This window comes from Chionomys nivalis, chromosome 1 (assembly GCF_950005125.1).
Source record: "Chionomys nivalis chromosome 1, mChiNiv1.1, whole genome shotgun sequence".
Taxonomy (NCBI): domain Eukaryota; kingdom Metazoa; phylum Chordata; class Mammalia; order Rodentia; family Cricetidae; genus Chionomys; species Chionomys nivalis.
Window position 1 is genome coordinate 50103208 of NC_080086.1, and position 17234 is coordinate 50120441.

The following is a 17234-nucleotide window of genomic DNA, read 5'->3' on the forward strand; positions in this document are numbered from 1 at the left end:
AGAGATACATGGTAGATTGCCTAAATTGTGGGCATCAAAGGAAACTAAGAAACTGAAGTCTCATATTTGCTTGTCTTCATGTAAATAAAGCATTTTGTTGTATCATTAACATTTAAGCATTTCAGTGTGTTGTTTTAGAATATGTAGTCAATATTTAGTAAAAGTGACTGATATAAAAAGTGAAATTTCTTTTCTCTTTTATCATGAAGTATTTAATGATGGAAATTGGGGAAATACTGTATTTGCAACAGCTAACAAAAACCAAAAGTACTTTGAAGTAACAAAAGCAGCAATTCTGTCTGACAAAGTTGGTGGTTTAGTGTAGTGGGATTCACTGTTCATTTGGAATAAAGTGAAGTCTTGAAACATGAAATGCTAGCTTCCAGATAGATTTTATTATTCCATTAGATATTGTTGTTGTTATTATTATTTTTTTATGTTTTTTAAAATGTGTATTAATGCTTTGTCTGCATGTATATCCATGTACTACAAGTATTCCTGGTGCCTGCCAGAGGTCAGAAGAGAGCGTCAGATCACTTGGATGGGAGTTACAGATTGTTTTGAACTGTTATGCGGGTGCTGGGACTGAAACCTGGGTCCTCTGGAACAGCAGCTAGTGCTTTAAACCACTGAGCTGTCTCTCCAGCCCCAAGTGAAACAACTTTAAGTTCGTGTATGATTTAGGAGTTGGAAAAAACATTAACCAAGGCTCTAAATCCAGAATCTGTCTGTCTTTCTTTCTTTCTTTCTTTCTTTCTTTCTTTCTTTCTTTCTTTCTTTCTTTCTTTCTTTCTTTCTTCTTTAAAGGACTGTTTGGAATTATATTGAAAACAGTTTCTGTGGCAAAAGGTATCCCAAAATCAGCAGATTTGAAGTTTGGTTGGGATTTATATTTAATATATTTAATTTATTGCTTGTGTGTGTGTGTTGTGTGATGTGTGTGGGTCTATATATTCCTTGGTTCATGTGTGGAGGTTAGAAAACTTTGTGGAGTTGGTTTTTTTCTTCCCCCTTTATAGAGTTCTTGGGAACAAATTCGGGTTGTCCTTGGCCATGATTGGCATGTGTTTTTACCTAATGAGCTATCTTGCTGACCCAAGGATTTATATTTATAATTCACAAAAAGTTTATAAAAATTTGACAGGCCAAGGTGTTCAACAGGAAAAATTGGACAGAACACAGTTTGATGGGCAATTCACAGAGCAAACCCAGTTTGCCAACACAACTAGGAAATAATGCCATCTGTTTAGCAGAGTGGCACTAACTGAAGTACCCGTCCATTAGTTAGTGAGTCACAGTTAAGTTTCTTGCTGTAGAACAGCTTATCCCTATATTAGAGCTCAGGTCTGGCTCTGATGGACTGTGGTAGCTCAGATATGACTAGCCTGTGGGACGAGAGCTATGAGTACAGCCCAACATAAAATCATAAACTTACATAAAATATTATGGAGGCAGAGGCAGGCGGATCTCTGTGAGTTCGAGGCCAGCCTGGTCTACAAGAGCTAGTTCCAGGACAGGCTCCAAAGCTACAGAGAAACCCTGTCTCAAAAAACCAAAAAAAAAAAAAAAAAAAAAAAAAAATTATGAAACCTTTTATTTTATTTTTTTTGTTTGTTCTACATCCTCTTTGATTTTCTTTTTTTTATTTATTTATTAAAGATTTCTGCCTCCTCCCCTCCACCGCCTCCCATTTCCCTCCCCCTCCCCCAACCAAGTCCCCCTCCCTCATCAGCCCTAAGAGCAATCAGGGTTCCCTGCCCTGTGGGAAGTCCAAGGACCACCCACCTCCATCCAGGTCTAGTAAGGTGAGCATCCAAACTGCCTAGGCTCCCACCAAGCCAGTATGTGCAGTAGGATCAAAAACCCATTGCCATTGTTCTTGAGTTCTCAGTAGTCCTCATTGTCCGCTATGTTCAGCGAGTCCGGTTTTATCCCATGCTTTTTCAGATCCAGGCCAGCTGGCCTTGTGAGTTCCCAATAGAATATCCCCATTGTCTCAGTGTGTGGGTGCACCCCTTGCTGTCCTGAGTTCCTTGCTCGTGCTCTCTCTCCTTCTGCTCCTGATTTGGACCTTGGGATTTTAGTCCGGTGCTCCAATGTGGGTCTCTGCCTCTGCCTCCTTTCATCGCCCGATGAAGGTTAATATTCAGGAGGATGCCTATATGTTTTTCTTTGGGTTCACCTTATTTAGTTTCTGTAGGATCACGAATTATAGGCTCAATGTCCTTTATTTATGGCTAGAAACCAAATATGAGTGAGTACATCCCATGTTCCTCTTTTTGGGTCTGGCTTACCTCACTCAGGATAGTGTTTTCTCTTTCCATCCATTTGCATGCAAAATTCAAGAAGTCATTGTTTTTTACTGCTGAGTAGTACTCTAATATGTATATATTCCATACTTTCTTCATCCATTCTTCCATTGAAGGGCATCTAGGTTGTTTCCAGGTTCTGGCTATTACAAACATTGCTGCTATGAATATAGTTGAGCATATACTTTTGTTGTATGATAGGGCATCTCTTGGGTATATTCCCAAGAGTGGTATTGCTGGGTCCAGGGGTAGGTTGATCCCGAATTTCCTGAGAAACCGCCACACTGCTTTCCAAAGTGGTTGCACAAGTTTGCATTCCCACCAGCAATGGATGAGTGTACCCCTTTCTCCACAACCTCTCCAGCAAAGGCTATCATTGGTGTTTTTGATTTTAGCCATTCTGACAGGTGTAAGATGGTATTTTAAAGTTGTCTTGATTTGCATTTCTCTGATCGCTAAGGAGGTTGAGCATGACCTTAAGTGTCTTTTGGCCATTTGAACTTCTTCTGTTGAGAATTCTCTGTTCAGCTCAGTGCCCCATTTTATAATTGGGTTGTTTAGCCTTTTACGGTCTAGTTTCTTGAGTTCTTTATATATTTTGGAGATCAGACCTTTGTCAGTTGCGGGGTTGGTGAAGATCTTCTCACAGTCAGTGGGTTGCCTTTTTGTCTTAGTGACAGTGTCCTTTGCTTTACAGAAGCTTCTCAGTCTCAGGAGGTCCCATTTATTCAATGATGCCCTTAATGTCTGTGCTGCTGGGGTTATATGTAGGAAGTGGTCTCCTGTGCCCATGTGTTGTAGAGTACTTCCCACTTTCTCTTCTATCAGGTTCAGTGTGTCCAGACTGATATTGAGGTCTTTAATCCATTTGGACTTGAGTTTTGTGCATGGTGATAGATATGGATCTATTTTCATTCTTCTACAGATTGACATCCAGTTTTGCCAGCACAATTTGTTGAAGATGCTCTCTTTTTTCCATTGTATACTTTTAGCTCCTTTATCGAAAATCAGGTGTTCATAGGTTTGTGGGTTAAAGTCAGGGTCTTCTATTTGATTCCATTGGTCGACTTCTCTGTTTTTATGCCAATACCAAGCTGTTTTCAATACTGTAGCTCTGTAATAGAGTTTGAAGTCAGGGATGGTAATGCCTCCAGACGATCCTTTATTGTATAAGATTGTTTTGGCTATCCTGGGTTTTTTGTTTTTCCATATAAAGTTGATTATTGTCTTCTCCAGATCTGTGAAGAATTTTGATGGGATTTTGATGGGGATTGCATTGAATCTATAGATTGCTTTTGGTAGAATTGCCATTTTTACTATGTTGATCCTCCCAATCCAAGAGCAAGGGAGATCCTTTCATTTTCTGCCTTTTAATGCTCTTTTTTTTTTGTAACTAGATTGCGTGGTTCTTTGGACATGGTTATCATGACATGATAGCATCTTTTCATAAGGTTTAAAGGTTGGACATAGGATGTGGGATTCCCCTCTGTATGCTGTGAATACCATTGGTTAATGAATAAAGCTACTTTGGCCTATTGTAGCACAGAATAGGGCAAGGCGGGAATTTAAGGAGATAGAGGAGGGAAGAGTAGGTGGAGTCAAAGAGAAGCCATGTAGCTGCTGAAAGAGAAAGATGCTCGCTGGAGCCTATTGGAACTTTGCCCGTAGGCCACGATCTCGTAGTGATGCATGGATTAATAGAGATGGGTTAATTTAAGATGTAAGAGCTAGCTAGAAATATGCATAAGCTAATAGGCCAAGCAGTGTTTTAATTAGTACAGTTTCTGTGTAATTTTTTTGGGTCTGGGCGGCCAGAAAATGAACAAGCGGTCTCAGTCTATAGACATACTTACTAGCCAATTATGCCCATCTCTTTTTAAAAGTGGGTATTGGTTGCTACATTGTTTTCTCTAGGCTTATATTATTGTTGACAGAATTTCTCTTCCTTCAATCTGCAAAGCTGTGGCCCCGTTTTCTTGCCAGCTTTTAAATGGGGCAATCTTCAGATTGTGGAGGTTCCAGAAGTACCTGCCACATAGCCTTTTCACAGGCCATCTCACCCCAGGAATATCCTGGCTCTACTCCAACAGTAATGGAATGTGAACATGGCAATGACTGTGCTGTCATCTTTGTCACATTCTGTAGGACAGAACCAACTGACAAGATCTTGTCCACAAAGGGAGTGATGCCACTCTTTGTGGGTCATCTCGGAATTCTCCATACCACAGTCACTTAAATCCATTAAACTGGAAAGAAATGGGAAAAGTGCTGCTAAGTTTATTTCCCGGCAGGGTGGGAAGTATGTGTAGGAAGGTGTCCCGGTAATTTTATGTCAGTGTAACACAATCTAGAGTCATTTTGGAAGATGAAATCTCAAATGACAAAAAGACCCCACTAGATTGGTCAGTATCTGTGTCAGGCAGCTCATAATTGTCTTTAATGACTGTTCCTGAGGGTATGGTATCTCTAGCCTTCTGCACACACACACAGACACACACACACACACACACACACACATAATTTAAAATAATAAGAATAAAACTTAGGAAAAAGATTTGTGAAGTCAGAAACTACTATTGAAATGTAGGAAGGAAAGGTCTGGAAGGTTTGAACAGATGCATGACTCTTAATAAAGCTTGAAAAGCTTCCTTAAGAAATCGCCTTATATGTAGAGTTATGGATAAATAACTTTGATTTTGCTTTCTATATTTGGAATTCCAGTTTTGGCAAATCTTCTGCACTGGGTGTTTTATGAACCTGAATGGCACATTTAATTTTCAGAGCTGTGTTTTCTTTTAGTGTCTTTTTCAGATGAGGAAAAATATCAGCTACGAAAATTTGTGAATAAGTCTTACCTGCTGGACAAGACAGCTCACCGTCAGGTGTACTACAGTTTAGTTGACATCCTTCTGGCCTATTGCTATGAAGTACGCGTCACTGAAGGAGATCACAATGTAAGTCTGTGTGTTTGTCATTGTGGTAGACCACTGTGTTAGCTCAAGGGAGCTAGGGCTTAGCTACCTGTTGAGAGCAGAGCCTGTTGTGATAGATTACTTAGGGACTGTCCCAGCAGAAGTAATTGTGGTCTTGTCTCTTCTTTCTTGGCAGTAGATCTACTAGATAGATAGCAGAGCAGAGAAGTGTAAGGAAATAAAGCCAAGGGTAGAAAGGAAGGCCGTGTCATTTGACACTAGAGAGTAGCAAAAGAGCCAACTACCACACTTGTATTTTTCTCCAAGCTTCATTTATCACATGCAGAGTAAAGCCTTTTGCAGAAAAGAATCTTAGTATACAGTGTGTACTTAAAAAGATTTGTATGTCAGTCCCATTTTTTCAAATCTTGAATCACATTTCTTTTTGTTATTTAATAGAATCATCTCAGGCCGAGGCAAGAGGTTTGAGAGATCAAAGCCAGCCTGAGCTGTAAATGGAGACCCTGCTTTCACCTTTTGTTCATCTTCTTATTGGATACTAAAGAAACCATTATTTTATTTTTTATTTTTATTTATTTATTTTATTTTTTTTTATTATTTTTATTTTTTTAACTTCATTTTATGTGCAATGGTGTGAAGGTGTCAGATCACTCAGGGACTGGATTTACACACACTTATGAGCTGCCATGTAGGGTGCTGGGAATTGAACTCGGGTCTCTGGAAGAGCAGTCCGTGCTCATAACTGCTGAGCCATCTCTCCAGCCCCGTGTCACTATTGTAAAGACTGCATGTTCAGTCACTAGTGCATCCAGTCTTTGAATTAATAAAGAGATAAATGCTGGAAAACCAAAGTCTTTTGAGGTAGTGTGGCCTTACTATTTATAATTACTTGTGCTCAGAATTTTGGCCTTATCATATGCTTTCCTTTTTCCTTTTGATTATGCAGATAATTTATATCACTGGGATTTCCCATAATTCCAGTAGTTAGTAATAACCACAGTTACAAGATGATTTATCTGGCTTTCTTTCCTTGTGCATGTGTGTGTGTGCGCGCACACTCATACATACTGTGATTTAATTTACCTCACACAGCATTCTACTGTCAATAGTAGTTTGAGATGCCATTTTTTTTTGTTGTCATGATTCTGAAAATTTCTGAAGTGACTTTTGCAGTCTGCATGTGATCTAAGTGAATAATCTTGGGGTTATCAAGAATGTAATTATCTGAAAATACTTTAGTTTCAAGTCTTTTTAAAATTAATTTATTTTTATTTTCTGTTTTGCCATGACCTTGGGTCCCCTGGAACTAGAATTACAGACTGTTGTGAGCTGCCATATGGGTGCTGGGAATTGAACCCAGGTCCTCCCAAAGAGAAGTCAGTGCTCTTAACCACTGAGCCATTTCTCCAGCCCCTCAAGTCATTTTTAAGGACGTTCTAAGTGGATAAAATGTTTACTTAGTCAAAAAAATAAAGTCTCATCATTTTATATTATCGAGTCTTTTAAATTTTTTGAAAGATTTTAAATTTTGTGTTTTTGAGGTTTTGCCTGCACATATGTATGTTGCACCATGTTTGTGCCTGTGGAGGTCAGAAAGGGGCATTAGATACCCTGGAACTGGAGTTATGGGTGGTTGTGCGCCACCATGTGGGAGCTGCGAAATGAACCCAGGTCCTGTACAAGAGCAGCTAGTACTCTGGACTACCGAGCCCTTTCTCTAGCCCCACATACTAAATCTTGATGAGAGAAAGTGTTATACTTGATAAAATTTGCCAATTTTTCTTTTATTTGCATGTTTAAAATCATGAAGTCTTGCAACTTTGCAAGCCTTCGGACTACTGTTAATCTCGCATGCACTTTTAAAGGCAGTTTCTGTGGGGTGTTCAGGTGCCCAGCAGCAGTTCAACAGCGAATGATTTAGTGGAGAAAGAAACAGCAAACATTTTGCTTCAGTTCTGTTTGTATGTCCCTGCTTATTTGTTTGTACATTCTGATGCTCTCATTAGTGATTAATTCCACAAAATTCCAAGCTCAGTGAACAGAGGCATCTACTATTAGTCTCTGCATCAATACAGTTATTTTTCTTCATTCATAAATATATCATTTTTGCATGTACTAGTTCCAGTGAATATATTTGTTTCATTTTCAAATGACTTTTGATGGTGACACTGCTTTCTTCAACACAAAGGTCGAGTCTGCGTGGACTATCAGAAAGCTGAGCCCAACTCTCTGCTGGTTTGAGGTATGAGTTCTACTTGAAATTGTTTACACTTTTGTTGTTTATAAAGTTATTTTTTTCTGTTGTTCATTTTGGTTAGTTCAAGCAATTTTTTTGTTGTTTAAAATTTTTCTTAATATTTTTAAATTGGGAGCTTTATTGTACTTTTTAAAAAATAAACTTGTTACCAGACAGTGGTGGTGCATGCCTTTAATCCCAGCACTCGGGAGGCAGAGGCGGGTGGATCTCTGTGAGTTTGAGGCCAGCCTGGTCTACAAGAACTAGTTCCAGTACAGGCTCCAAAGCTACAGAGAAACCCTGTCTAGAAAAACCAAAAATAATAAGTAAGTGAAATAAAATAAGAATAAACTTGTTGGAATAGTCAATCATGAAGCATTTTAGAAATTGTGGAGGGAAATAATATGTGGAGGAACACAGGATACTGTGGGTTGTTGAGAAAATGTGGACAGAACTGCAGGTATGTTAGTAAACTGCGACGCAGAGTTCAAAAATAGGTAACAAACCCAGGTGATAATGAACTACCAGAGCCACGTACCGTGTTTTATATCTCTTATTTATCTTGTTCTTCAGTAACCTTATTGAACAACACTCAGTAAGGTGAGTGTTGCTTAATTTACATGTAAAGAAACTTAGATCATACAATTTAAAACAAATTGTTCTGCATCCTATTAATTTATGGTTAGAGCTGCTAACCTCTTTTTAAAAACATTAAAATTGGGGGCTGGAGAGATGACTCAGAGGTTAAGAGCACTGACTACTTACTCTTCCAGAGATCTTGAGTTCAATTTCCAGCAACCGCATGGTGGCTCACAACCATCTGTAATGAGATCTGGTGCCCTCCTCTGGTGTACAAGCATACATCCAGGCAAAAACCCTGTCTGTACACATAATAAATAAATAAATAAGTCTTTAAAATAATTAAGATTTTATTTGTCACTATTACTATTTTGCAGGCACTTATCATAGCATCTATGCGAAGGTCAGGGAACACTTTTGTGGAATCAGTTCTTACCATCCACCTTTATGTGGGTTCCATGGATTGAACTCAGGTTTACCAGGTGCAAGGCGCCTCTACCTGTGGAGTTTCCCACTGGCCTGCTATCCTCTTTTAGTGTGACGATAGTTGGTTTTGTTTCTATTTTCTAAAAATTTTTCTACGGTTTTCATAACATTTATTAAAAATAGTTATCTTTTATATTTCTGAGTTTGGAACAATTTGTCTAACATCAAAGTCGTACCATCAGTTCAGATAATGCATACTCTAAGTTTTATAGTGAAGGTTGCTTCATGTATTACTTCCTTCTATGAGGAGGATTCAGTTGCATCACTGAGACAGGTGCCATATGAGACTGTTACTGTTTCAGTAGTAAGAGTGGGCCGGTAGCATTGCCAGCCACCTCAGCTGGTAGCTACTTATAAAGTCAGGAAGCCTGTCCCTGTCCCCACTTTACCATCAAGTCCAAATCCATGTCTGGATGCCTGTCCCAATTAAAACTCTAAAATGTCCCTGCTGTACATATGGGCTTTAATCCACATGTGTGATTTGTTGATGCAGCGTGAGGAAGTGTGAGTCTGTGACCAAGTGAGGTGTACAAGAAGAATCTCACTTGTGCCAGTGGTCAGGGGTTCAGGGTTTAATTGGGATTATTCCTTTTTCATTGTGTGAATTTTGTTGTGTATGTGTGTTATGGAAATTACTTACTGATATGACTCTTCATAGACTTGGACAGATGTTCCTGAAATCCTGGTGTCTTTTGGAAGGAGAGTTTTGTGCTATCCACTTTATCGTCATTTCAAGCTGGTGATGAAAGCCTACAGAGACACCATAAAGATACTGCAACTAGGTACGGTAGGCTTGCATGTCTGGGCATGAGAAGTAAAGTTTTAGTATGTGGAGATGTAGTCATGACTTTTACTCTTTTCTGTACATACATGAGTAACAAAAGTAATCAAATCCACTCCCCGGGATATAAAAGATAATGTTACACTACAGAGATACACAGTCATGCTTACTTTTTTTTTTTTTTTTTTTTTTGATTTCCAAGACAGGGTTTCTCTGTAACTTTGGAACCTGTCCTGGAACTATCTCTCATTGACCAGGCTGGCCTTGAACTCACAGAGATCCACCTGCCTCTGCCTTCCGAGTGTTGTGATTAAAGGTGTGCGCCACCACTGCCCGACCATGCTTACCTTTTCAGAGAAGGGGGAATAAATAGACACATACATCAGCATTCCAGATCATGCCACACTGAAGATAGATTGTGTTTTCAGTGTTTCTTGGATTCCTGTAACTTTCTAGGCACCGGGGTGGGACTGTGGGTCTAGTAATGATGTTTGATAAATTCTCCCCTCATTGAGCTTTACAGCGTTGTCAGAGACTGATAAATAAACCAGCAGTTCCAGTCCAGAGCCACAGCTGCTCTGACCGAGAAGTAGAGTGATTGTTTAGGCGGGCACTTGTCACCTCTGCTTGAGAAAGCAGGGAAGACTTCCCAAGGAAAAGCATCAATACTCTGAAGACTCTGGACTGATGCTAAATTTAGCATAAAAAGTCAAGTAATTTCTGGCTGTAAGAATATGGAAAATTCCAGGCTTCAAAACAGATTCTAAAGCGCCCATACCAACAGCATTAGAAAGGATTAATTTCCAAGGTAATGATTTTGAAGGGAGCATCATCTGTTTGTGTAGATTAGTTCTGGTACATTCATTTAAAGTCACTTTCCACACTTCTTGGTCTTTCTTTTTTGTCCTGCCCCTGTGTGGGGCTTGTCTTTCCTTTGCCCTTTTAAGGGTGTTATGGGCTTTAGTTTTCAGGCTCACATAAGGGAAGTCCTTCCTCCTGTCCATGAGAAGGGAAGCTTGTCATCCCCCATGTTCAGGTGACTTCATTGGATTGCTAGGGAAAATCCCATCTTCGTTGTTTTGTCCCAAGGGACACCTAGCTTTGTTGTCTTCAGTGTTCCCTCTGTTCTCTGAGGGAGGCATGCTTGAAGTAGGTTATAATTGTGAAAATGAATCGAATCATAGTTAACTGAAAGATGCCTTTTCTTTCGCTGATAGATTTAGACTAGCAGTATTTTACTTTGAAGGATTGTTGTTTAGGATACATGAGTGAGTATTGTTGAGAAATCTATCTCCTTTAACTGTGGGAAACAAACTGCCTTTTTTGGTATGTTATTTTTCTGTTGCTTTCCATCGAAGCTACTTCTTGAATCTCTAAAATTACCTTGAGAAATCAATCTATTCTAAATGACTAATAGTCAGGCTGGAGCTATACATCACAATTACTTGCTTTTTGTTGTCTTGCAAGATTTTCTGAGCATTGTTCATAGATTTAAGCTTGGAGGCTCTTGTCTTATGGCTTCCCGGAGGAAGCCAGCAAAACTGAAGCAAGCTCTTCGTGCATGTTCTCATACACATCCACTCTCGCTCTCATTCATATAAACTATTACTTCTTTCTTCTTATTCTGGGAAGTAATCTGGCACTCTGGAGTTTTATTTGAAAAGTAATCAGTTCTGTGATTGCATAACCCAAAATAAATTTGATTGCCTTGACTTACAGTCTAATCAATTATTTTAAACAGTTTTAGTAGGTTAGAGCTGAAATTGAGATTTAACTTTTCATCATTATCACTCACAAAAAAATAGTCTTATCAGCTATATTTTGTTGGCAGCAGACTTGAAATAACACACTAGAGCCCCTGTTGAAATGAATGTGAGCCGACTAAGCCACAGTGCTGGGTTCTGAAACTGGCTTAAGTTGTGCTTAGTGCAGAAGCAGAGCTCTGGGTTGTCCTGAGCCTGTGCCATTGGATGTGAGGGTGACAAGCTCTGAATGAGGGTTGTGACCTGTGCATGTTCAGATGGATGGCACAGGAATGCCATTATTATCACTGAGGAATCTCATTTTTTTTGGACACTTCATAAGTTAAGTGGAAATAGCACCAGCTTGGCATTTGGTGTTTTCCAAGAATGAATTTGTATCTACTTAAAATTCAGAACACAGCCCTAGCAGTCACACTTTTATTGTAAAGGTCAGGTAGTGCTTGCATAGTTGAAAGTAATGAATGACTCTTTCCCACAAAGAAATACTGATCTCAGATGGATGAGTTTCCAGAACTAACGTGGGAATGCTTCTGAAACCACAGAGAATAGCTTGTGATAACTAAGATGAGAGTTTTCAAAGAGCCATGAATTTGCTTTATCTGACTTTACAACATCCTTTACCAGGATGCTTTATTGGGCCTTGAGCATCTTTAAGTTTCCTGCATCCTTACCTCTTCCCATCTTACAGAAGGCCCTGCTTATCTGTCTCTTTTGTTGTATATTAAATCCAAACTTCCACAGGATGGGAACTGACCTTGCCCTGGTCAGCACTGTTTTAGTGCTTTACTCATATGGTTGGCTGTTCTCCCTCTTCGTTCCTTCTGCAGCACAAAATTCCCCTTTGTAGCCAGGCGATGGTGGCACACACCTTTAATCCCAGCACTTGGGAGGCAGAGGCAGGTGGATCTCTACGAGTTCAAGGCCAGCCTGGTCTACTGAGCGAGTTTTAGGACAGGCTGCAAAGCTATGCAGAGAAACCCTGTCTTGAAAAACCAAAAACCTGACTCCTGGGCAAATGTCACTGCCTCCTGCTGGCTGATTTTTCTTTTTTTTTAAGCACGAATAGAACCCATCCTAGAACCATCCTTTAGTAGATTTCAGTCAGTTGGAAATGAAAACAGTTGAAAAAAAAACTAGTTTCTGGTCTACCTTAGATTTATTCTACTGGAAGCTACACGCCGTATCATCCATTACTTGATCATACATTGTATACATCTTGAATATTTGGATTCGTGTCTCTGCCTATAAACACTATAAGGTTTTTCTCACTCTGCGGTTGGAGGGCAGCAAGCAAGTTCCACCTTTGAGCTCATTCTGTGTCCCCATTGCTGTGGATGGAAAGTGCACATGGCTTCTATAATATATATATATATATATATATATATATATATATATATATATATATATCCTATAGGTTTTTCTGACACTTAAGATTCTATACATGATTTCTTGCTAGTCCTAGTTACAAGATAAGTCTAATTTTAGGACTTGAAGTTTTAACTTCGTGCTTGTAAAGAGGAAACCTTGACTTGTCTGGCTTGTGCCTTCCTCAGGTTGTGTAGCCAGTAGTGAGTAGGACAGCTGTCACAGGAAGGGGCCCCTCCCTTTTTTAATGGGCAAATCACATCTCTAATGGCTAAGTTACCATATTGACATTGCTGCCATGGGAAGTGCCAGTTGCTTCCAGAATAGCCCTTGCTACTCAGCCACCACAGTTGCTCTTCCCTGCTTTCTGATGGGGGCAGGTGCGAGTTCTTGGTCTGTTCCTGTTCCCAGGGAAAGGAGGTTGAACTCTCTGTGGGCTTTTTTCAAGTAGGCTTTGGCCCATTTTGTCCTGTGTGAGCCTGAGTGGAAATGGTAATCACACCCTAGCTGACATGAAGTTGCTGTTTTCTGTGTTAGCTCCTGGCTCCATTCTTCTGATGCCTTCTTATCTCAGTTCATGGCTAGTGCCATCTAGAAAAGCAGAAATTACTGCCACATGTTTGCAGAGGAAAAGCAGTCTCTAAAAAAATAAGGGAATGGCCAGCCAGGGTAGATGACACAGCCTGAACTTGACTCCATGTCTGTCTAACTCAAAGTCTGGGCCCTCTTGACTATTGGATTCATTATAAATGGAGTCTGGCGTTAGCCTCATAATAACCCGCACTGATTGTGAGAAAGCCAGTGTTGTTGCAGTGAGGGGCTAGGTTTCTGGGTGCTCCTGAAACACATTTGCTGCCGAGTCAGTGAGTGTATGGGGTTCATGATATGGCCGTTTTGTGTGTTACGATTTTTTTTTTAAAGATTTCTGCCTCCTCCCTGCCACTGCCTCCCATTTCCCTCCCCCTTCCCCAATCAACTCCCCCTCCCTCAGCAGCCCGAAGAGCAATCAGGGTTCCCTGCCTTGTGGAAAGTCCAAGGATCTCCCACCTCCTTCCAGGTCTAGTAAGGTGAGCATCCAAACAGCCTAGGCTCCCACAAAGCCAGTACGTGCAGTAGGATCAAAACCCAGTGCCATTGTTCTTGACTTCTCAGAGCAACCCTCATTGTCCGCGATGTTCAGGGAGTCCGGTTTTATCCCATGTTTTTTTTAGACCCAGTCCAGCTGGCCTTGGTGAGTTCCCGATAGAACATTCCCATTGTCTCAGTGTGTGGGTGCACCCCTCGCTTTCCTGAGTTCCTTGCTCGTGCTCTCTCTCCTTCTGCTCCTCATTTGGGCCTTGGGATTTTAGTCCGGTGCTCCAATGTGGGTCTCTGTCTCTGTCTCCTTTCATCGCCTGATGAAGGTTAATATCCAGGAGGATAACTATATGTTTTCCTTTGGGTTCACCTTCTTATTTAGCTTCTCTAGGATCACGAATTATAGGCTCAATGATTTTTTTTTTAAATAAAAAGTTGTTTGTTTTTTCTAAATCTGAACTCAACCACTTTATTATGTTTTCTAGTTCAATTTAGTCATTATTTTGTTTGGGCAGCTGTATGAGAAATTTTGGTTATTAACACCGATAAAATTAGAGTTTAGAGGAGCTGGGGTGTGGCTGGGGTGTAGCTCAGTAAGGAGGCTTGCCTTCTCCGTGCAGTGTTCAGTGTTCTAGGTTCTGTTCTTAGTACCCAGAAAAGTGGTAAGAAAAATTTGTCTGTCTCATTTCTAAGCTACAGCCCAAGAAACCTCCTTCGTGGGTTGAAGGCCACTTTCACATGAGATGAGTAGCAGCCCTTACATAGAGGTTCCTAACAGCTCAATAATAACAGACTTCTCAGAAATTACTGCTTTACAGTCCTCTTCTGTAGATACAGTAACATGATCATAAGAAAGCAATTGCCAGGGTACCAAGTACAGGCCTTTGGACTGACATGATTTTCATTTTTAAGAGATGTAGGTGATTATAAATTGAGGCATCTGTGGCAAGTGTATTATATGAACTTAGAATTCTGATGAAACTTTACAAGTGAATTTCTTCTTTTTTAAAATTTATTTTATGTGTATTAGTGTTTTGCCTGCATGCATGTCTGTGAGAGGGTGTCAGATGTTGGAAAGTATTAGAAAATACTTTCGAAAGTTCAATTAGAAGATACATCCCCAAATTAGATTACCAGATGAGTTTATTTAGATTGACTAATATGAACACTTTTTAGACCTTTTAATTTTTATTGCTCAGATACATGCTGTGCAACTGTTCTGCAGTCTACTCAGCGAGGGTTTGTTGAGTGCCTGCTATGTCAAGGACCTGCTGAGCTGGGTCCTAAAAATGCAGTAGTCTGGATAGGGGAATGATATACATTACATACTCCAAAGGGTGTTTAGAAATTTCACTTTTCATTACTGAGGGTTGAACCTAGAGCCTGAAAGTGTGCTATGGTTGAACCATAGCCCTAGTCTGCTCCCAAGGTTGTTTGATTTAGTGTTTTTAATCGTGTGTATAAGAAGAAGCTCAGAAGTGTCGAGAGTGAAAATCTAAAACCAGGGAAACTGATTTAAGGTATGTCACCTCCAATAGAAGGGAGTTAGTTGCTGCTATATTTGACTTCCATGCCTCAGTCCGACCATTTCCTAGCACACTATCAAGTATCTGTTAATTGGTTGATGAGTTTATCTATTAATTGATTTATTCAACAGACAGTTTAAATGAGTACCTACTTGGAAAAGCTCTTCTGGACAAAGGACCCAATAAAAATTAAGAGCAATAGAAAGAAGAATTAGTAGCTTTTCAGATGTTGCTGACCCTCAATAGTGGCTTGCTTTTAGCTATAGCCAACACTATGACGATGATGAATCCACGGGCTCTATTTCTTTCACTTACTTGCAGAGAAAAGTTTCATGGTCTGAGCACTGGAGGAAATAGGTTTTGTTAAAAGGGTTTCTTCTTTCATAGAATTGTTCCAGGAGTCATGTGCCAGGGTGATGACTTTACATGCCATAATGGCACTGGTGGCAAGTTCATCTGAGGCAAGAAAGTTTACGATGAGAACTTTATCCCAAAGTATAAGGTCCTGGCAACTTGTCAATGACAAATGCTGAACAAGCACAGATGTTTCCCATTGTTTCATGTGCACTGCTGAGGCTGAGTGGGTTGGGTGATTCGTGTGGTCTTTAGGAAGGTGAAAGAAGACATCTTGGAAGCCAGCAAGAAGATCCCCATTGCCAGCTGGGGACTGTTCTGATTCATTTGATTTGTATGCATCTTAACCATTAGACCATTCCTTCTGCCTCTCAGGAGAGCACATCCCATCTCCTGCTCACAGTATCCTGGAACCTTTGTGCTCTCCCCTTGCTTCTTTGCTGTCCTGCTTAGTTTTGGGTTTTAGTTTTTGTCAGTTTCATACAAGTTAGAGTTATCTGGGAAGGGAAACCTCAGTTGAGAAAATGCCATCAGATTGCATGTAAGCAAGTCTCTGTGTATTGTCTTGATTGATGTAGAATGGTCCAGCCCAGGCCTGGAGGGATGGCTCAGCCATTAAAGGCTAGGCTCACAACCAAAAATATAAAAATGGTCCAGCCCATTGTGGGTCCTGCCTTTCCAGTGCAGTGTCGCGGTCCCCCTCGGCCAGCAAGGAAGACGCGCAACACCAGAGCTCTTCTTGCTAAGCAGTTTTATTCAGGACCTTTTTACAGTTATCTCTCTCTCTCCCTCTCTCCCTCTCTTCCTCCCCCCCCCCCCTCTCACTCTCTCTCTCTCCTCCTCTCCCTGGGCAAACCTCTTCCAGCCCTTAAGTAGGCCTGGGCCGCCAACCCCAGATTGCCAGGTGGCACTGCCCATAGGTCCACACATATGCAAGCAGCTGACAATCATTGCGTGATAATAGCATAAGTCAGGCCTAGTTGATATTAGGAGTTGATTATCACAGAGAGCACTCGCTTTCGGGATCGCGGAGGGTGGTGAGCCAGCACCATCAGGTGCAGCTCCACGCAGCTCTCTACAGTGCAGGTGGTTGTGAGGTGTGTAAGAACACAAACTGAGCAAACCAGGAGGAGCAGGCTTGGTCTCTGCTTTAGTTCTTGCCTCTAGGTTCCTACCTTGAGTTTCTACCCAGACTTTTCTTCTTGGTGAACTATAAGTTGTGAAAGGAAATAAACCCTTTACTCTCCAAGTTGCTTTTAGTCATGGTGATTTTTCACAATAGAAACCATAGCTGAAACATTTGAGTTACATATTTTCCTTATTCCTCTTCGCGTCTAGCTTGATTGAAGAGATAAGTTTGAGTATGAATAAAAACTAAAGTGAGGGGACACAGGCCTTCCTGTCTGTGTCACTCAGTACTGAAGCAAGTGCTGTGCACTGGCAGGTACACGGCACAAAGTACCCTCCTTAAAAGGAACATTCAGTTTAACAAAGGGAGATGGGATGATTCACTTGAGGTTGGACAAGTCCTCATGAAGGTTATATGGTGGTATACTGCCTTCCCATCATCTAGATACTAGTCATCTAAACCCTAATTAAAATCTTACAGGAGCAAGCTTTAGAGCGGGAGTCAACTCCCAAATTGTGGTACTGAGCCAGAGTGCTGGAAAGTATAGACACTGTGATTGAGCTAACCTGAGCTACTCTTCTTTCTCCCGCCTCACGCATAGAGGCTTGAAATCCCATCTCTTCATTAGCGTGCCAGTTTGTTTCTGTCTCTGCAGTGGTTCTATCTTCCAGTTCATGTTAGCCAGCCTCAGAGCAT

The 17234-nt window shown here is 40.6% G+C and overlaps 1 protein-coding gene across 1 annotated transcript in view; it reads left to right on the top strand.

Moving 5' to 3' along the window:
• Shq1 (SHQ1, H/ACA ribonucleoprotein assembly factor) overlaps positions 1-17234 on the top strand; it is a 121404-nt gene that overhangs the window by 35786 nt on the left and 68384 nt on the right. The window contains exons 7-9 of the mRNA XM_057769482.1: positions 5109-5263; positions 7431-7484; positions 9202-9325. Of these exons, the coding sequence (XP_057625465.1) occupies positions 5109-5263; positions 7431-7484; positions 9202-9325 (333 nt within the window). The remainder of the gene's footprint in view (positions 1-5108; positions 5264-7430; positions 7485-9201; positions 9326-17234) is intronic.